General features: G+C 46.0%; 1 protein-coding gene across 4 annotated transcripts; it reads left to right on the top strand.

Annotated features, from left to right (window-relative positions):
- The first annotated feature begins 8,013 nt into the window (after positions 1-8,013).
- Positions 8,014-18,894, top strand: LOC103724042 (uncharacterized protein YnbB-like). 4 transcript variants are annotated; one of them, XM_026800339.2, is made up of 13 exons: positions 8,015-8,468; positions 8,619-8,732; positions 9,757-9,867; positions 9,954-10,016; positions 10,117-10,230; positions 10,326-10,475; positions 10,595-10,672; positions 10,741-10,962; positions 11,033-11,119; positions 11,629-11,748; positions 16,808-16,900; positions 17,126-17,312; positions 18,210-18,894. In XM_026800339.2, exons 1-12 carry the CDS (start codon positions 8,286-8,288, stop codon positions 17,183-17,185), a joined length of 1,395 nt encoding a protein of 464 aa, XP_026656140.2. In that variant the 5' UTR covers positions 8,015-8,285; the 3' UTR covers positions 17,186-17,312; positions 18,210-18,894. The 4 variants fall into 4 exon arrangements, with proteins under 4 accessions (XP_008813392.2, XP_008813395.2, XP_026656140.2 ...); XM_008815170.4 differs by lacking the exon at positions 17,126-17,312 and having other exon boundaries at positions 8,014-8,468; XM_008815173.4 differs by lacking the exons at positions 10,117-10,230; positions 17,126-17,312 and having other exon boundaries at positions 8,014-8,468.
- The last annotated feature ends 1,890 nt before the right edge of the window (positions 18,895-20,784 follow it).

The raw sequence follows: 20,784 nt of genomic DNA, 5'->3' as shown, positions 1-20,784 counted from the left end.
TTAGCCTGGCATCCGAGGGCCGTGCCTCGAGAAATTCCGCTCGTTGGTCGGCCAAGGCTGGCGCAAGCCAAGGCGACCGGTCGGGGCTTCAGGCTAGTCTGCTCCCGGGATGATCATCGAGTTAGCTGGCATCCGAGGGCCGTGCCTCGGGAAATGCCACTCGTTGGCCATGCGCCTGTCGCTTGCAGCCCGACGGGGTTTCTCCGTGGCCAGCTGCGATCGTGTTTCTCCTCTTCTCCAAGCGTTGCCTGGGGAACACCAGAAGGGCATTAAACGCTAATTGATGCGTTACCTGGGAAATCGGATCGCCAGTTGCTGCTTGCGAGGAGTGTCAGTTAAGCGGCCGCGATGCGCGCGTTCTTCGAAGCGGATGCGGCCTGGGCGCGAGCGGAGATACGTGGACCTAGGGGTACAGGCCACCCGGAGTGTCCTGCACAAAAAATGCGATTAAGGAGAATGACGCTTAGGAAATCGCGGGAAGATACGCCTTGAGAGCCGGATCGGCTCCGGATTCAATGCGCCCGCATTTATTGGAGCCACCCGTATCGGAACGACCGGGGGGCCGCAGTTTGGCTATAAATATAAGTGCAGGTGCGATGGAGCCTGCCAAGCCGGAGCTGTTCAAGTTGCCATGGATCGTGGACCTTCTCTCTGGCGCATGGCTGAGAGACTCCTGCCGAAGGAACGGGAGGCGCGCCCCTCGCGACTTCAGCCAACTAGCCGTTTCATCTGGGATCAGCAAGGAGGGTCTCCCCGGCGGAACTCCGCTCTAGGCGTTTCATCCGGGATCACATCTCCCCTCCTTGAAGTTCAGCCTCCCGATTGAGCTCTGCACCAGACGCCTGATCCGGGACCGCGCCTCCATATGCTCTTCCCCCTCGTATTCCTTCTCTCCCCTAACACTGGGGAGGTCCGGAATATCCCTTGGAGGTGGCGTTCCTCTGGAGGCAGCGGGAGCTTCGTCGGCGGCGGCTCCTCATCCTCTTCGTGGGGCGTGGATGGCGCCTCCGGTTGGAGGCAGTGTGGACTTCTCCTTCGTCCACTTCTTCTTCATCCGCGCCGGCTCTTCATCTCTTTCGTGAGACGCCGATGGCGCCTCCGGTTGGAAGCACCCACTTCCGACGGGATTGCAACCGCTTCAGATGGAGGTTTCGGGATCCCAGATCTTCAGCTCCTCGGAGTCTCCACCTCTTCTTTACTTTCTTTACACCCTAATTCCCCCCTGGGAATTTCTTGTAATCACACGAGCACGCCGTTGTAACCAGGAATTATTGAAATGCAAAGTGTTATACATTTTTGAACTGTCTTTCTAGCATCGTCGTTCTACTGGTAATACATCCGCAGGTTAGCGGAATTCCAGCTCCTTAGAATTTCTCGACCATCTAGGGCCTCCAGCTGGTAGGAGCCAGGTCGGTTTACCCAGCGAACCTTATATGGGCCTTCCCAATTTGGCGCTAGCTTCCCACCTTCTGCAGGTCGAGATGCTTTAGCTCGCCTTAGCACCAGATCTCCGATTCTGAAAAGCTTCGGTCGGACCTTGGAGTTGTAATATCGGGCCACCCTCCGCTGATACATCGCCATCCGAACCTGCGCCATTTCCCTCGCTTCTTCCAAGAGATCCAGGTTCCCTCGGAGTTGTTCCGAATTGGCCTCGGGTCGGTGCGCGGCCACTCGAGGTGAGGGGAGTCCGAGCTCCACGGGGACAACGGCTTCCGTGCCATAGGTTAGGCTGAAAGGCGTCTCCCCGGTAGGGGTCCGATGCGTGGTCCGATACGCCCAAAGGACATTCTCGAGTTCTTCGACCCAAGCTTGCCCCGTCCGACCGATTCGCGCTTTGATTCCTTGGAGGATTGTCCGATTTGTGACCTCGGCCTCGCCGTTGGTTTGGGGATGCGACACAGATGTGAACCGATGCTCGATCCCGAACTCCTCGCAGAAGTCACGGAAATGCTTGTTGTCGAACTGTCGCCCATTATCCGAGATGAGGACCCGAGGTACCCCAAATCGGACAATGATGTTCTTCTTCATGAACTTCCGGACTTGCACCTCCGTGATAGTGGCCAGCGGCTCTGCCTCCACCCACTTGGTGAAGTAGTCGATTGCAACAATCAAAAATTTTCGCTGAGCTGAAGCGACGGGGAATGGTCCGAGGATATCCATTCCCCACTGGGCGAAGGGCCAGGGTGCAGTAATTGGTGCCAAGGGGACAGAAGGGACTCTCTGGACGTTGGCGTGGCGCTGGCAGGCGTCGCATTTCCGCACGTGATCCTTTGAGTCCTCCAACAAGGTTGGCCAATAATAGCCTTGCCTCATGATCTTATGCGTCAAGGACCTAACCCCCAGGTGCGATCCGTAGATGCCTTCGTGGACTTCGCTGAGGGCATAGGCCGCTTCCGAGGGGCGGAGGCACCTTAAGAGGGGGGCGGTGAACGAGGTCCGATACAGCCTCCCTTCATAGAGTACGTAGTGGGCGGACTTCATGACGAGTCGCCGAGCTTGATCTTCGTCCTCTAGGAGGATCCCTTCGGCGAGGTAGGCGACGAGCGGGTCCATCCAAGATGGCTCCGGATCAATCGCCATCACCACTCCGGCCTCGCCGATGCTCGGGGCATCCAGGGTCTCCAGGTAGATCGCCCTCGACAAGTTGTGCGCGTCTGCGCCCACCAAGCGGGACAGCCTGTCGGCCCTGGCATTTTCGCTTCTTGGGACCTGCTGAATGTCAACACTGCCGAGGTCGGGAATGAGTGCTTGCACCTTCCAGACATAGCTCTGCATGGTCGGGCTCCGAGCCTCGAACTCCCCTCGGACCTGCCCGACCATCAGCTGGGAGTCGGTGAAGACCTTCAAACGCCGGATGCCGAGCTCCTTGGTGAGTTTGAGTCCTGTGACTAGGGCCTCGTATTCCGCCTCGTTGTTGGTCACTGGAAATCCGAACCTCAAGGCATACTCGGCTATCACTCCATCGGGACTGGTAAGGACCAGCCCGGCCCCTCCACCTTCGGGGTTCGACGACCCATCAATGTGAAGCGTCCAGATTGGGAGGTCGAGGCTGGGTGTTTCCGGCGGCCTAGGTTCCGCCTCCTGCACAGTGCACTCAGCGAGGAAGTCCGCGAGCACCTGGGCCTTGATGGCGGGTCGGGGCTGGTAGCGGATGTCGAACTCACCAAGTTCTACTGCCCACTTCACCAGCCGTTCCGCATTCTCAGGATTGCTGAGGATCTGCCGCAGTGGTTGATCGGTCAAGAGGGTGACGGGATGAGCCTGGAAATAGGGGCGAAGCCTCCTGGCCGCGGTGAGCAGCGCGAAGGCGATCTTTTCCGCCTTCGTATACCGCGTCTCGGCATCCCGTAGGACCCGGCTGATGTAGTACACAGGCTTCTGGAGCTTTGCCTCTTCCCGAACCAGTACTGCGCTGACTGCAGTTGGGGAGACCGCCAGATAGAGGTAGAGCATCTCCCCCTCTTGCGGCTTGGACAGCAGGGGAGGAGACGCCAAGTACTCCTTGAGTTGGTCAAATGCCACTTGACATTCGGCCGTCCAAAGGAAGTCTTTCGGGCGCTTCAACACCTTGAAGAACGGTTGGCAGCGTTCGGCCGATTTTGCCACAAATCGTCCGAGCGCGGCGACCCTTCCAGCGAGCTCCTGAACCTCCTTCACTTTGGTCGGAAGGGACATATCTTGGATGGCCTTGATTTTGTCAGGGTTGGCTTCGATCCCCCGCTGGTTGACAATGAAACCGAGGAACCTCCCGGCCGAAGCACCAAAGGCGCACTTCGCTGGGTTCAGCTTCATGCGAAACTTCCGCAGGGTGGCAAAAGTCTCCTCCAGATCCGCGATGTGCTGGTCGGCATGGCGGCTCTTCACCAGCATATCGTCCACGTACACCTCCATGTTCCGGCCGATTTGCCCTTTGAAGATTTTGTTGACGAGGCGCTGGTAAGTGGCGCCAGCATTCTTCAGACCAAAGGGCATTACCTTGTAACAGTACAGCCCCCGGTCTGTTATAAAGGCAGTTTTCTCCTCGTCCTGTGGAGCCATCATTATTTGGTTGTAGCCGGAGAAGGCGTCCATGAAAGACAGCAGCTGATATCCGGAAGTCGCGTCGACCAGTTGGTCTATCCGTGGAAGCGGAAAGCTATCCTTGGGGCACGCCTTGTTCAGGTCGGTGTAGTCGACGCACATCCTCCACTTCCCGCTCGCCTTCCGGACAAGTACGACATTTGCCAGCCATTCGGGGTAGCTGACCTCTCTTATGAATCCTGCCTCCAAGAGCTTGTCTACCTCCTGGTCGACCACTCGGATCCGATCCGGGGCACAGTGTCTCTTCTTCTGCTTTACTGGTCGGTGGGTTGGGTCGACGTTGAGGGCGTGAGAAATGACCTCCGGGTCGATCCCAGGTACATCAGCCGCCGACCAGGCAAATACATCAGCATTGGCTTGGAGGAATTCCACTAACCTGAGCCGAGCTTCCGAGTCGAGGTTGGCACCGACCCGGACCATACGGTCCGGGCGACCCTCTTCAAGGGGAACTTCGATCACACCCTCGGCCGGCTCCCCGTGCCGCAAAGCCACCTCGTCTCTGGCGTCAAGGGACTCGACGCTTAGGGCCTCCACGGGCTTCTTCCCTTTGAGAGTTGCTAGGAAACATTGCCGTGCGGTCGGTTGGTCACCTCGGACCTCTCCAATCCCGGCCGCCGTGGGGAACCGCATTAGCAAATGGTATGTAGAGACTACCGCGCGAAGGGCGTTCAGTCCGGGTCGTCCGAGGATAGCGTTGTAGGCCGAGGGAACACGGACGACCAAGAACCCGAGCCGCACCGTGGCTTCTGCGGGTGCAACGCCCGCAGTCACAGGTAGCTCAACGACACCTTTGGCCGAGATAGCGTCTCCAGTGAATCCTATGAGGGGGGTGGATGTTTTGTGCAACACTTGTCGGGACAAGCTCATCTTTTGGAAGGCCTCGTAAAACAAAATATCAGCTGAGCTTCCACTATCCACAAGAACACGCCTTACATCATAGTTCGCCATAGTGAGGGAGATCACCATGGCATCATCATGGGGGGTCTGAACCCCCTTTACATCCTCATCACAAAAAGTGATTACATTTCCGACCCGCTGCCTCTTCGCGACGGCCACCCCTGATGCTTCCACCGAGCCCCCTGCGTTCCTCACGGGCCGAGAGCAGCCCCCAGTGATGGTGTGGATCACGCCCGCGACGGGTCGATTCTGCTCCCGAGGCTCCTGAGGGGCCGGGTCGGCCGGACGCGGGTCTGCGGGGGGACGTCGGTCGTTTACATATCGACCGAGACGCCCTCGGCGGATGAGAGCCTCGATCTCGTCCCGAAGCTGGAAGCAGTCTTCGGTGTCGTGGCCGTGGTCTCGGTGGTACTCACAGTACGCTCGAGAGGGCCTCCTCCCAGGGATTTTCTTCATCTGCCTCGGGACCGGGAGGTTCTCCCGCCCCTTGACCTCCATAAGGATCTGGGCCCGGGGGGCCAGGAGTGGGGTGTACCGGTTGAAGCGTCGGTGCGGAGAACGAGGGCGTGGGGCGCCGTGGTTCCTCGCCGGTGACGGGCTTCTGCGCCGATGTTGAGGCGTCGGGCTCCTCCTCTGGGGTGCCTCTTTTCGCCTTTTCTTCCCGAGCTTTAGAGGGGCCTCGGCGGCCTCCTTGTTCCGGTGGGCGGCTGCCTCCTCGGCGTCTGCATACTGGTTCGCCCGAGACAACAGCTCCGGGAAGCTCCGCGGCAGGCGTTTGTCCAGGGAGAAGGTGAGTCTGCCCTTCCGGAAGCCACGCTTCAGGGCTGAGAGAGCCACCTCCTGGCTCAGGTTCCGGACCTCCAATGTAGCCTTGTTGAAGCGGGTAAGGTAATCCCGCAGGCTTTCTCCCTCGTTTTGCCGGACATCAAAGAGGGAGTCGGAAACCAATCGCCGCCGGCTACTGACGGCGAAATGGCTGATGAAGAGGCGAGTGAACTGGTCAAAGGACTGGATAGAGTCAGCCTCCAGGCCGGCGAACCACGCCCTGGCTGGGCCACGGAGGGTCGCCGGGAAGGCCTTGCAGAGGAGAGGATCTGATGCTCCATGGAGGAGCATAAGAGTCCTGAAACTCTCCACGTGATCCCGCGGGTCCGCCGCCCCGTCATAGGGCTCGATCGCCGGCATTTTGAATCCCGGCGGATTTGGGGTCCGCAGGATCCTCGAGGCAAGCGCCGGTTGGGAGGAGATCTCCAAGTCGGCGAAGGGATCTTTAGAGTGGCCCTTCAGGACCTGGAGTTGTTGGTGGAGATCGTCCACCCGCCGGTCCAGGGAGCGCGACCGATGGGTGGGGGACAAGGAGCACCGAGAGGGGGACCGACTGGAGCGCGGGTTCCTTGAGGACTGGGGGGTCTGGGAACGCGCCCGGGCCCGCCTCTTGTACCCCGCGCAGCTTCGATGGGACGGTCCCAGCAGAATGGACCGTGCTCGAGAATCTCCCTCGCGCCGGCGCTCCTCCCCATGGGAGAGGAAGGAGCGCGGGTTAAGGAGGACAGGTGAGCGCTCAGGGAGCAGCGGCTCCTGGGCCCGCTGCGGCGCCCGAGACATCACACCCTGCAGGTTCTGCACCGCCTCCGCGAGGGTGCGGACCTGCTGGGCTAACTGGTCGAACTGAGCGGCTTCGACCATTTGAATCGGGGGTGGAACGGTGGAGTGTTGCTGAGAATGTGTTGGAGACGCAGCGGCCTCCCGGCCGGAGGCGCGAGAGGCCCCGCGACCGGAGGCATTGGAAGCTCCACGACCACCTCGCCGTGCCATTACGATCGCTCTGAGATCAGGCCCTCCTTCTAGCGCCAACTGTTGCTGGTGGTCCAAACCGAGAACGATTGACACAGCGGTGTGAACGGGGTTCCGTCTGAGTTGTCTTGGTTGGTGTTGGTTACGCTCCACCTTCCACCGGGAAACCTGCAAGCAAGCCTCGCACCACCACTGGGGTAGTGGGGGCCCTCCGACGATCAAGTCAGAGGAGATTGGAGGAGGAGGAGAGATGATAATCGCAAGCAAGAGAGTGCTCTGGAAGATATTGCTTACCCCCCCTTCTCCCCCCCAGCCGCATATATACCTGGCTGGGGGGTCTCTCAGGGGGGTTTGTCATCGTGGGGCGCGATGGAGTGGCCACTGACATGGCCGTTACAGGGCGTCGTGGAGCAGCGCTGGGTACGGCCATGACAGGGCGTAGTGGAGTTCCGCTTTGTACGGTTGATACAGGAGATCGTGGAACAGCATCGGATACAGCCGTTGCAGGGAGTAGTGGAGCAGGAGGTCTCGGCGTGCCTCTGGGAAGCAGCCTGTCGTTATCAAGAGATCTCCGACTCGGGGTCGGAGTGCTGGATCAGGGGGCAGCCGACTCGGGGTCGGGCTGCGTTGCTGAGGACATCCGACTTGGGGTCGGATTGCTAGATTAAGGGGCAGCCGACTCGGGGTCGGGCTGCGAAGCCGAAGATGTCCGACTTGGGGTCGGATTGCTGGATCAAAGGGCAGCCGACTCGAGGTCGGGCTGTGGAGCCGAAGATGTCCGACTCGGGGTCGGATTGCTGGATCAAAGGACAGCCGTAGTCTTCATGGGCGCGCGTGCCGGTCACGTGGAGCATGGCGGCTTAGTTCCCCCGTAACATACATGATCATCTACGAGACTGTCTATATGCCCAGATCACTCACGTATACCGGAAAGCGAACAAGGCGGAGCACTCTAGTGGCCTATTTTAGAATAGTTTGGAGTCTTCTCCATTTTTTTTCCGTCTTCTTCTTCTTCTTCTTCTTCTTTAATTTTGTTGGATATAATCATTCTAGAATGGGGTGATGCTATCCGCCTTATTAAAAAAAATAAAATTAAAAATTAAGGATGCCAGTTTAAACCGGAACAGGGTGGTGGGCGGGTTTAGGTTGAAACAACTAGTTCTTGCCTGGATGCTATCAAAGTCGTTGTCGCCTCGCCCTTCACTTATAAGGGTTAGATCAAGCAGGGCTGGTTTTACTACTTTCCTTCGCCTGGTGACGAAAAGCCAGAAGAAATTGGAATGAAAAGAGCGCTTCCCAAGGATGGATACAAAGCCTGCCCACTTGATAGCTGCTACCAATCCATAGAGAAATTTCGAAAATGATTGTACCAGAGTGGTTCTTGGAGTTATTGAAAAATCAAAATCCTATTCTTTTAGGGATAAGTAGCGCCGGCATTCAGTCACTCCTCTTTCCCCTACCCCGCCGTATAGGGCCCTGCGCGACTGCCTCCTTTCGGCCAGCAAACCAAAGCCATGGCCTTATCCTGGCCCGCTGCCGCCACGGCCGCCATTTGCGGCTCTTGTTCCCCACCGCCCCTACCCCGCCGGAGATTCTCCCGGGCCGCCGCCTATTTTGTACCTGTATGCCCAACGGGACATCCCGGGCCCCTATTCTGCGCTGCCTCTGCTTATCCTGCGCACCCCTTCTCTCCCGAGGTCAGGCCCCCATGTCGTCTTCCTTTTCTCTCCGAATTAAACGATGATATAATTTTCTTTGTTGAGTTCCAATTCGAATGTCCATTCCTGTTTACTTGATCAAGTGCAAACCCTAAATTCCATTTATTTTGTCGCTTTTTGAGTGTTTAGGTGGCGGAAGCAGTGGAATCCTTGTATTCGGAGTTCAGAGAGGTCGATAACTTGGTGGCGCACAACACCACCCGTGTTCTCAAGGCTTTTCAGAATGCCAGGGTTGGATCTCATGTACGCTCATCTCGAGATTATATCAAAGTTATCTTCTTTGTTTTCTTTTATGTTATTGATCCTTCCACTATACTTAGCTCTTAGAGATGTTTACTTACTGCTTTAAAACATTTATGGGCAGTCACCTTGTTGGGAAACCTCTAAAATTGAAAACTTGTGGCATTTGATCAGTCGGTGGATATTAATTTGGCACTCATGATGTTTCAATTTTTTTTAGAATAGTTGGATATGAGTTATCATCGATTGTATGCATGCTAAGGGTGTCAAGAACATTGGAGGAAGTCCTACATTGTGTATTCTTGTTATAGGAAGATGACTTGTGACGCTAGTCTTGCAATTATGTTAGCTGCAAAAGATGAATTACTATTTTGCATAGGGAATGGGGAGTGTGATGCTGGTATCATGTTGTAGAGATTGTTACTTTTGTGGAGTTAGTTTCAGCTGATGATTCAGTTGATAAACTTGAACAAGTCTTACTCCAATTACCTGCAATGGAACTGGGATGCAGATGCAGTTTTCGTTTGGTGGAGAAATGGCCTCATCTGTTGCTATTTTCCTGCAAGGATGCTTGGTGACAAGTTACTTTCACAACTTGCCAGCACCTGTTCTACAACTGTTGTTATAATTCAGTGGTTATATCTAGGATACTACATAAGCTTATCTGATAATGCATTGGGTTCCATGTTTGTGTCATACTCTGGGACTTTTATTGAGAAGGAGTTGGAGAACTTGCGATGTCATTTTCCTTGGCCTTGTTTAGCTTGCACAACAGTGGCTGGTTGGAGAAGGGGGGCTTTGATATTTCATCTTGCTTCCCTGTATTTTTGTCAATGTTTTGTTTTTTACATCATTCTTTACCATGAGGAGGCTTGGTGTATGCTCTTTTAAAATTGGGCGAACAGTACATGTAACCCTGATTTATTACAATCATTATACCAACTAATTAATTCTGCAGTTGGCTTAATCAGCATTATATCAAATGAAGTAAAAATGATCAGAAATGTTATGGTTTCACCTTGATCAGCACTTTGGTGGATGCACTGGGTATGGTCATGATGACGGAGGGGGGCGTGGAGCTCTAGACAATGTTTTTGCTGAGATTGTAGGGGCAGAATCAGCAATGGTTCGCTCACAGGTTTGTAAAACTTCTGTTGAAGTTCCTTTGACTATGTTGATATTTTTTCCCATGCACTTGACACTTTGTTAATTTTTTCTCTGCAGTTTTTCTCTGGTACTCATGCAATCACTTGTGCTTTATTTGCTTTGCTGAGACCTGGTGATGAGGTAAGCAATATTCTGATTTTGTCAGAGAAACAATAATATTTCTTTCTTCTTTCCTGCTCAATTTATTGTATCTTGTGCTGGGGCCTGATTCTTAAGCCAGCTTTTAGCAGTCGCTGGAGCTCCTTATGACACCTTGGAGGAAGTAATTGGCATTAGAAATTCTTCTAGCTCTGGTTCTCTGAAAAACTTTGGAATAACATACCGAGAAGTTCCGGTATCTCTTTGGTCTATCACCAATGCATGTTTCACTGTATGACATAAGAGATGTCAAGATGCACTTCTAGAGGGTTAACCTGGAACATTCTTCAGCTTGCAGAAGATGGTGGCCTCAACTGGGATGCCCTTGCCCTTGCTGTGGGACCGCAGACAAAATGTGCCTTCATACAGAGGTCATGTGGTTATTCATGGCGTCGAAGCTTAAGCATAATAGAAATTCAGAGAGCAATAAAGATGATCAAGGAAACTACTACGACGTTAATTCAATTCTAAATCATGAACTATGCAATACATAACCATTCTATATGCATGTTTTGGCATTACGAGTTACTGATGATTGATTGTCTTCTACATACTTACAGGTACAAAACCCAGATTGCATGGTCATGGTGGATAATTGCTATGGTGAATTTGTGGAAACATGTGAGCCTCCAATGGTGGTATGTTCTAAACGGACCCTTTGTGCAGCGGAAGGAACCACATACTTTGTTAACATAATGGTTGGCAGGGAGCTGATTTAATTGCTGGTAGTTTGATAAAGAATCCTGGTGGAACAATTGCACCTTGTGGTGGATACGTTGCTGGGAAGAAAATATGGGTTGAGGCAGCAGCAGCCCGTCTTTCTGCACCTGGTTTAGGGGTGGATTGTGGATCTACACCTGGTGATGTAATGCGAGCATTTTTTCAAGGCTTGTTCCTTTCACCCCAAATGGTTGGAGAAGCAATCAAGGTGTGTGCACATAGCAACGTCTCCTCCTTGTTTGTACTTGCATTACTGTGTCTTTCATGTCCACTTTCAGGGAGGTTTACTCATTGCAGAAGTCATGGCATCCAAGGGATATAAGGTTCAACCACTTCCACGGGATCCTCATCATGATACAGTGCAGGTTTTGTTTCAATTGTTCATCCCCAAGCATATATATATTTCCTATATAAATTTGTATATTCATCTACACATGCACGTAGACATTCATAGCAGATATCTGCTGGTTAACACACAAATCTTGGCATTATCTGTATCTAAACATCAATGCACTTCTCCTTCTGTTCCTGAGAAATGACGATGACGATGCATTGTGGTGGATGCCACCCTGTGGTTTTGGACTTTTAAGTTTTCTATTGGGCTGCATTGTTGTCCCAAACTCGGTTTTAGTACCTTGTTGATTGGCTTTGCCAATTCAATAGCTGAAGCAAAAAAACTGTTTAGTTTTTTCATCATTTTTTATTTAGATCTTCACATCTGTCTTATTAGAACAGAATAGCTAGGTAAATTATTTCTTCCAAATATGAATAATTGAGAAAGTCCAACTAAAGAGCTGTTGAAAAAAGTACACATGGTGGGTTGCAGCAGTTAACATAATTAATATAATTTTACACTTTGCTACATTTGAATCAGGCAGTACAACTTGGAAGTCAAGAGCGTCTAATATCATTCTGCGAAGCTGTGCAAAAAAACTGCCCAATAGGATCTTTTGTCAAACCTGTTGCTGGTCTTACGGCTGGATATGCATCAGAGGTGTGGTATGGTTTTGTGTACCTAGTTCCGTTTATTGTTTGGTGTTGATCAGATATAATTTCAATTTTCTATGATAACATTAAGCTATGATTGATCCACAGACATTCAGATAAGAATCACTAATCAAGGCTATGACAATCTCATAATAGAATTGAAAGAAATTCTTTTGGTATCTTTAAATATTATAGAGGTACAAAATGTATATCATTCAGATTACACCTTTGAACACTGTGAAATTACCTGTTCACATGTTAGTGTCCAGGATCTTTATCTCTATAGGTTTTTCTCTTCTTGTTCTTTGAATTCTCTAAGTTACCCTTAAGACCACTCACTCTCCCAAAGTGCTGGATCTCATCTTAGCTTTCCCCTTCTCCACTGGCTAATTCCAGACAGCCTAATCCACTATAGCCCCAAGGTTTGACCCCTCAAACTTTGAGATCAAGCCTATTCTGCACCTCCTCACATTTATCCTTCCTCCATTTTACGTGCAAAGGTTCCTCTCTTCTTTCCACCTCTGCAACAATGTAATGTTCCCAAGTCGACCATGGCCAACGTCAAGATCGGGCTTTTGATCTTGGAATGTTTTAATGAGGATAGTCATTGGAGGGTGTTGGTCTACCTCGCTCCTTGCATGCCACTGAGAGCCTCCTACCCTGTCGACTATCTCCAAATTATTATTTTAGAATCCTCTCTAGCATTCACAAGCCTACCAAGCTTGAGCTAGCTTAGTAATGGTTGAGCCACGCAATCCTAGTTCAAGACAAGCTCAAGAGCTTGAGCTAGCCTCAGGCATTTCGAATTGAGCTCAAGCAGTGGTTAGCTTGCCCATGTTTGGCTTGTTTATACCCCTACCAGTATGAAATAGATATCGATGATTGCCATCATAGCAAGTACCAAGTGCCTAAAATAAACTACAAAGAATAAGTTCAAAGCAACGACCACAATTAGATGTAGCTTTTTCTTATAATGTATAATGTATTCTAGAAATCTTTTTCTTCTTATACATGTATCTTTTTGAGACTGCCAAATATATTTATACACTTAGACTAGTAGTAATACATGCATGTGCAAATGCATGTTATAAAACAAAATTAAACTATAATTACATTTCTATCCAATGCAACTATAATTAATCTAATATGATTCTGTTCTAGAAAGATCATAAGAATGTTTAAAGAAAATAAAAATTATTCAAAAGTAATTTTCAGTATCACATGTTAAGTTAATGCCACAATCCGTTCAATCGAATTTAAAGTTTTATGAAAAGCCATTGGAAATCTTAGCATGGACTGAAATTTTGATAGATATATTGGGGGTCATTATCATGACATTGCATGATTTTTTGTAATGCCAAATATATCTTATCAAAGAATCAAAATAATCATATGAATTTAGTGGTAAACCATCTCAGCTTTTGATGACTCATGAAGTTTGAGTATCATGGACTCAAATTGTTTTGTAGACTCCATGCCCATAAAAAAATTCAGAGAAAAAAAATATTGTTGATTCTAAATACCTTTTATTTATTGGGATGTGGAACCATCCAAATTTACTAAAATTCTAAATACTTGTCAACAAATTAATCCCAAACCATAATGACATTTACAGTAATTGTTCATGAGATAGGAATGATCAATCCACCAAACACGGATCCACACAGAAAGTGTGCATTCAATATTAGAAGAATAATAGTTATTTGGTTATACATAACAGATAGGAAATCAGAAAGATCAGAATTCAGAACTTGTATGCCTCTAGAGGTTTCAGGTCGAGCCACAATGTTGATGGTGCCTCGACACTGGCTAAGCTGCTAAAGCATTACATACATACATGAGTATTGAGTTCACCACAACTTTTCTCAAATTGCAAATCTTCTAAGCATCTTGATTCAATTCCATTCGTCATTAAAGGTTGAACAGTTCGTGAGGAGTAAGGGAAGAATCAATTGTCAATTTTTATTAGAAATTACAAATACAAAAATATTGAAAGGAATAAGAAAAAACACAGTGAAAACCATTTTTAAGGCAGCCAAACATGGATCGTATTTTCTGTATAGTGCTTGGAGTGTATCATTTGCTGGAATTCTTCATGCTCCTAAAACCTATGAAAAGTCTCCCATCAACCCCACCGTACCAGCACTATGCATCCCTTGGACAGATGTCATCTGGTTGGGGTCCACCACCATGGATAAAAGAGGGCAACCCCCTTTGCTGCAACTTGGGACGATTTTGCTCCCTAAATATTCTAATAAAACCCTATTACAGAATCCAATGCTTAATAAAGTATCTAGATTTATTATTTGATTGTCTAATATAAAGCCGCGACAATTCTAACAGTTCATAGGCTATTTGTCACTGAATACATGGCCTAGATTTGCTAGTTAAACTTGTAGTAGATCTAACAGCTAATAAATTATTCCAACAGCTAGATTTAAAGGGCTGGGATTTGGTTCGTGCATAACCAATTGAATGGCTCTTAAAGCCAATGACCAGGTGAATGGTCATAGTTGACTACATATTTTTAAATGTATTTGACCGGATCTATTCCTTATGTATCACAAACATAGCCCAAAACTAAATAGCCAGCCACTGTATATGATATTAACATAAGTTATTTTTAAATGTAATGGCTCGTTTATTCTTTTCATCATATTGGGTGGCTTAGTTACATGAAGGGCTATCAAATGCTATGGTGATGCTTTTGTATATGGTAAATTTAGCTACTGCGTTAAATTAAGAACTCAGAAGCCTGCATAAAAGAAAAGAAAACCTATCAAATCCAATGGCAATGACTTTATTGCATCAAACCTAATGGATGGGATTAGTTACGATCCCATAGGAGTATAAGAAGCCTATCAAATCCTATGGCAACAGATTTGTGTATGTTTAATCTAATGGTTGAGAACAAGGTCTGCCGGATGTACCTATCAACGATCGGTTTAGTACGGTATGGGTCCATACCTTGTCGTGCCAGAGCATTCATACCGAATCAGAGAGAGGGGGAGAGGGAGAGGGAGAGGGAGAGGGAGGAGAAGAGAGAGGGAGGGGAGGGAGAGGGAGAGAGAAATAGGAGAAGAGAGAGAGAGAGGTTGAGGCCTCCGGACTCACCTGAGAGTTGAAGCAGCTTTGCAAGGGTTTCATGATGACAGGGAGATATCCGACAATGGAAAGGGCTTCGCAAGGACTCCAAGCAGTCTTAAGGCTCCGTGATCGACATCTAGATTGAGAGGGTGTCTGGATCCAGTGAGAGAAAGGGGCCAATACTTCGTGATGGGGATGGGGATCGAGAGAGAGAGAAAGAGGGGGAGCTTACCTTGAGTTTCGCGAGGCAAAGAAAGTGGGCGAGAGAGCCCTCGAAGGCTTTCGAAGTGCTTGTTCACCGAGAGGGAGGCGAGGGATCCTTTTTATGACCCAGACTGTAGAAATCAACGAAACCGTCTAGGGTTGGTGTTGGTTTGGGTCGGTTCAGCATTCCTTGGTTGAGAATTATTCTGATCTTAATACCTTTCTATCAAATCCAACGGCTATGGATAATGCATGTTTTATCTAATGACCCAGATCAGTTAAAGAGGCCACCAGATCCAACTATGATGGACTCATTTACATCAAATCTGAGGGCTGATGTCAATCTGAACTTTATAGCACTAAAGTTGACTAGCAAATCCCGTGCCTATAAGCCTATAAATGTCATATTGATGGATGATATCATATCTGACTTCATTTTAACAATTTAAATGATTGAAAGGTCAGCTAACTACTCCCACGATACAGGAGCAGTTTCTTTCTGTTCCTTTTACCCAAAACTAACTTTTTCACCAGGAGGTTTACTTTTATTTATTCTCTTATATAAAATTGGATGGCTTGGAGAGTGTTTCTATAAAATCAAATGGTTTAAAAATACCCACGAATAGATCTAAGAAGTTGGGGTGGTTTTTTAATTCCAAATGAACGTATCCAAGGGAGAGGAGAAAGGACTCTCTGGATACAGATTGAGACTCTATAAGATGTTAATAGATGATAAGTTTTGATAGACAATTTTTTTCTGATATTATAAAGGATAACATTCCATAAAAGCATTTTATCTTCATTGTCATATTATAATTTATTTATACAGGCAGCTTAGTAATAGTAAACAAGATTCCTTAGAGTTAAGTCTTAACAATCCATTAAACTATGAAAATATATTAGTCCGAAAGAAAAATCATTTGAACTAGACCATGTAATTTCGTAATAATTATCAAAACAAGTTCTGCTGTGTTATATTATCTATGATCTTATTATTTTCTTCGTTTACCAAAAAATATCTCATTATTTTGTTTTAATATATTCTTAATTTTTCATCCTGTACCTTTTAAGATGATCATGTAGGTTTGATTAAAGAAATGCTGTTTTATGTTAACTTTGACAATTAAGCTTTTACTATCCTATTATTTGCTGAATTAATGGAAAATTAAACTCTTCTTCATAGCAAACATTTCTATTCAAAATTTCAATGTTATAGACATCTAATCATCATAGTAGTTTATGTGAATCTTGGAATAATTTCAAGCTAAAAACCCCTTAAAAGCCCTGACAAGTTGTTTTCAGTTCAGACCCAATCCATCCTGATACCGTTTGATATTGGTTATCAGCCTGGTTTGGCATGTGCTGACGCATATGTCCCGAAGTGTATTGGCTAATGATTGGTGCAGTATGCATCAGCTGGTAGTGGACCGGTGAGCTCGGTTTTTCAGACTTTGGCATATATGAGCATAAGTTCTTATAATTTGTGCTCTCTTTTCAGCTTGTATGTCAGTGTCACAAGGAAAGATCAAATTTTAATATGTTATAGTATACCCCTTGTGTTTTTTTAATATACTTTGCCATTTTTAGTGTTGAACTTGTATAGTTATCCTACTATCGGGTTTTGATATGGGTAAAAAACTCAAATTTTAAATTTGGACAACCTCATGTTTAATTGTAATAAACTTGATTCAGAACTTAATGTAAGATTTGCTTCTGGAACTTTTATGTCAGACTGTCAGAGTCAACCAATGCAAATTTGATATGCCATGAAACAGGTAATCTTTGCTGATGGAACTTTTATAGATGGAAGTACAAGCGAGTTGTCATGTGATGGACCATTGAGGGAGCCTTTTACGGTTTTTTGCCAGGTAGACCATGATATACTACTATTTTTTCTTCTGCTGAAAGTGGTTTCTAACTGAGAGGTGTGAAAAGAAGAAAATAGGATCCTCTTATACTGAGCTTTTAGAAATGATGAGATAATGAAGGCACATTTAAATATGAAGCCTAAATAGCTAAATGGCAGTAACTTCAAAAGTTTTGGCAAAGTCTAATCTTTGGTAACTTTGAATTTACTTGAGCTGCTGCTCCAGGGAGGGACACACTGGACTCAGTGGGCACTTGTTCTGGGAGAAGTTCTGAGAGCAATATAATTGTCATGTCAGAGAGGCAAAGGAGCAGGTGACAATTGCTTCTGACTTCATAAAGGGAGAGTATACCATGCTCAGAAAACTGATCTTGTATGCTTAACGGATTGCACTATTGTTATACATCCAAGAGGTAAATTCAGAATGACCATCACATTTAATTGATCCCCATCTTATTTTCCAATGATTATGACATCAACCTGGTGATAATTGTGTGGTAACTCTAGGTGCGGGTATTGGTTCTAATACCTCGCTGGGCTTCTCTGCAGAAGAGCCACTTGTTATCATAAATAAATTGGAGTATACCAATATTTGATTTTTGATCATTGCAACAAGAGTCATCTGTCTGATTCTTTTTGTCTGCAGTAGCAGTGTAGTAGGAATGTGCACTATTCACCTCCTCAGATGCCATTGTAGTAAGAAATAAAAATTTTGATTAATGTAATTGAGTAACTTTGTGATTATTTCTTTTCATATTGTCCAAAAAAGGGTAATTAGTGATTTGTAATTTTATACACCTCCAACCTCTGTCTCAGCCAGATATCTTCTATAACTTACTGATGGTAAAGAATATGACATTTTTTGCAAACAATATAGAGGATGTGCTGAAAATTTTTGATGTTTGGAAAAACAGAAGAATTTATAGACCTTGGGCGATGATAGACAACAACAGACAAGGAGAATAATTTGTTGATTGTTCCTTAGATTCTTGGTCTGCTGTCTAATTAATTTACACAGAAAAATTTGTTTTTGGACAAGTTGGTAGTGTTGTGATAATTTCCACTGAATATTATTGACGGAGAAAGCTGTCTGTGCCCCACGTTCAAAGAACTGGCACATTCCATTCAAAGGTTAGCAAATTAGATACACTGCTGAAGTTCTGAAGGGACTCGGACGTTATCAGAAATGCTTGAACTGATCAACTAATCTTAGTTTAGTTTGTTTTAACTCAGTTTATCATTAATTTGTTGTAATCCACTTTATCCTTGTAACTATCTTGTTATAACGAGGCACACTCCATTGTTTGCAGCAATATCCTCACAATGGATTCACTTCCATCGCTGAGCAAGACCTATGCCTTGCAGGAAGAGCACCAATGAAGCCTAGAAGTTCAATCCATCCAGCCTCTTGATGATGTTGCCATTGGAAGCAAACCACTTCAACACCAATGGCAGTGGCATGGGTGCTACAACTCTTCCTCCTCTTAACAAAATAACTATCAGACATGGTAGAGTTCGTGCGAATCTTGCCATTGAAAGGTTGTATTAAATTGACTACTATAACTACTTCAGCCATGTTTGCGAGCATTGTCCAAATCTCCCGGGCTAATCTCAAGGCAATGAATGGAACAAAATCTCCCAACATCACCAATGCTGGCACAAATTAGAACCCAATGCACCCACAATATTGTTGTGCCTTGCCTCTCGCTGGCTGGCAATACGCACATCTACTCTCCATAGGCCATGCTGGATACCAATCCCCTTGACTGCAATTAAGCAGGGACTAGTCTTTCTGTCATTCCCAAGATGCATGGATCATTGATACAGAAGCATTTGATCATATGATCTGATCTCCTAACCTTTTGCTAATCAAATCCTGCCAAACAATTGTTCACAATGTTCGTCTGCTCAACGGTGAGAAAGTTCGAGTCTCTTATCATGGTGATTTTTAGCTCTCTACTCATCTTAAACTTTTTAATATAGTTTATGTTTCTACATTCAATCTCAATTTATTATCCGTCAGCAAACTCACCAAAGATCTCAACTGTGCTGTCGTTGTTTTTTCCTCTAGTCATTGTGTTATCCAGGGCCTTTCAACAAGGATGGTGATTGGACTATTAGGTGAAGAGCATAGTAGGGTTTATTTCTACAAAGACCCTGGTATGCCTGCACTGTCACCAAACTTCCTTGTAGATCTGACATAACCTTCTCAAGTATTCCTCGAGCATCGTCTACGAGATTTATCCATCGCAAAGAAAACTAGACATCCTTCTCTAGTGCATTCAAATAAAAGTGAATTTTCATTTCAACTTGCGCATTGCGATATTTGAGGACAACTATCACATCTGTATTCAAGTATCCAATTTCATTTGTAACCTTACTTAATTTTATATAATAATTATAAACTTTAAATAAAATAAATGACCATATTAACATGTTATTACCTTGTTTTATAATTTACTTAGTAATATATTTGATTCTATAATCAGAAAATTTAATTGTCCAATTTATATCCATATTTATATCCAAATTTTTGGTATCCGATTTGTATTCGTATTCGTTTAAAATAAATATAGATATGAATTTTTGTATCCGACTAACATCCATATATTATTTGTCAAACAAACAAATATAGATATGGATATGCTAGTATCCGATCCGTATCCGATCCAATTTCTTCCCTCTATACTGCTTTCACTCCAAGTGCTAACTTGGCTTCTACCCAACCTCAAAGCTTTCTTTTTCTCCCTTTTTTTTTTTCCATTTGTTTACCTCCCACGTCTTGTTCTCTGTCCTACAAGGAAAAGAAACACTTATTAGATGATTTCCAAATAACTTACCTTATTTCTCAGTCTTTTGTACTAAAACATTCCAGTTCCAACAATTCCTCTGGTCCAATGCTGGAATCTCTTGAACCACTGTCTTCAGAATGGCTAGGGTCATAATCGGCTCCAACTGATGAAACCTATATTGGGGATTGCTTCCAAAATGACCAAGTTTAAACATTTGGACTAACTGAGTCTGAGCAAGCCAATCCTGCTATGTCCTTTGGAACTTAAGATTATGCAAAGCAACAGTACAGTAATCTAGTTTGCTCAAAAATAAAACAAGAGTATACTAATGTATGCGAGCAAACAGCAGATATAACCATAATTCGTTCCCCTTTATCTCTTTTTTCTTTTTCTTTTTTTTGTAAAAAAAACCCTAATACTTGATCCTCTTGTCTGGCTTTGTTTCTATACGTTCTTCAAGTAAAGCAAGTCTAGCCAAGGATTTTGGATGGCATGACCCAGGATACTTCCATTCTGCTGTAATGACATGGCTCCAACCTTCTCAGAACTTCTCTTATAGATGTGTAATATGGGGTAAAAAGGACTTAGCTTTGCTCCCAAAGAAGAAGAAGACGACTTAGCACAATAAGTTTTAGATGTTCCTAATAAATGTTCTACCAAATAGTATAGCTCGTCTCACAACCAGAGATTAATCTTGAAACAAACAGTGATTCTGTTGGTTGGACTGGCCAAATTAAACTTGAAACTCCAACTGCTGCTGGATCAGATGAACTATGATTTACTGCTTATGGCGACATGGGAAAAGCTCCATTGGATCCATCAGCCGAGCATTACATTCAGCTAACAAAAGGACATTAGTGGAACTTCTTTTTTGTTGTTCATAGGTTGGATTGGAGAAGCATATCATCTTTTGGTAACATCTTCCCCCATTAATAAAATCATGAGAACTACAGACTTTCAAGGAAAAGAAAGAAAAAAAAAAGAGGACAAATGAGACAGCCATCAAAATCATCAGAGCGGCGACATGAACCTGTATCCATGAATTTGTTGACGTAACTCACTATCATCAGATACGTTAAATTTGGAGTGTCAT

This window comes from Phoenix dactylifera, unplaced genomic scaffold, assembly GCF_009389715.1.
Source record: "Phoenix dactylifera cultivar Barhee BC4 unplaced genomic scaffold, palm_55x_up_171113_PBpolish2nd_filt_p 000092F, whole genome shotgun sequence".
Taxonomy (NCBI): Eukaryota; Viridiplantae; Streptophyta; class Magnoliopsida; order Arecales; family Arecaceae; genus Phoenix; species Phoenix dactylifera.
Note: the sequence above shows the minus strand (reverse complement) of the source record. Positions and strands in the feature narration are given on the sequence as shown.

Bases quoted from the DNA above. Each gene is read 5' to 3' on its own strand.
- LOC103724042 (XM_008815170.4), top strand. From the start codon at position 8,286: ATGGCCTTATCCTGGCCCGCTGCCGCCACGGCCGCCATTTGCGGCTCT. The intron at 9,868-9,953 runs GTTTGTAAAACT...TTTTCTCTGCAG, and splicing joins CAGCAATGGTTCGCTCACAG to TTTTTCTCTGGTACTCATGC. The intron at 11,120-11,628 runs GTTTTGTTTCAA...CATTTGAATCAG, and splicing joins CTCATCATGATACAGTGCAG to GCAGTACAACTTGGAAGTCA.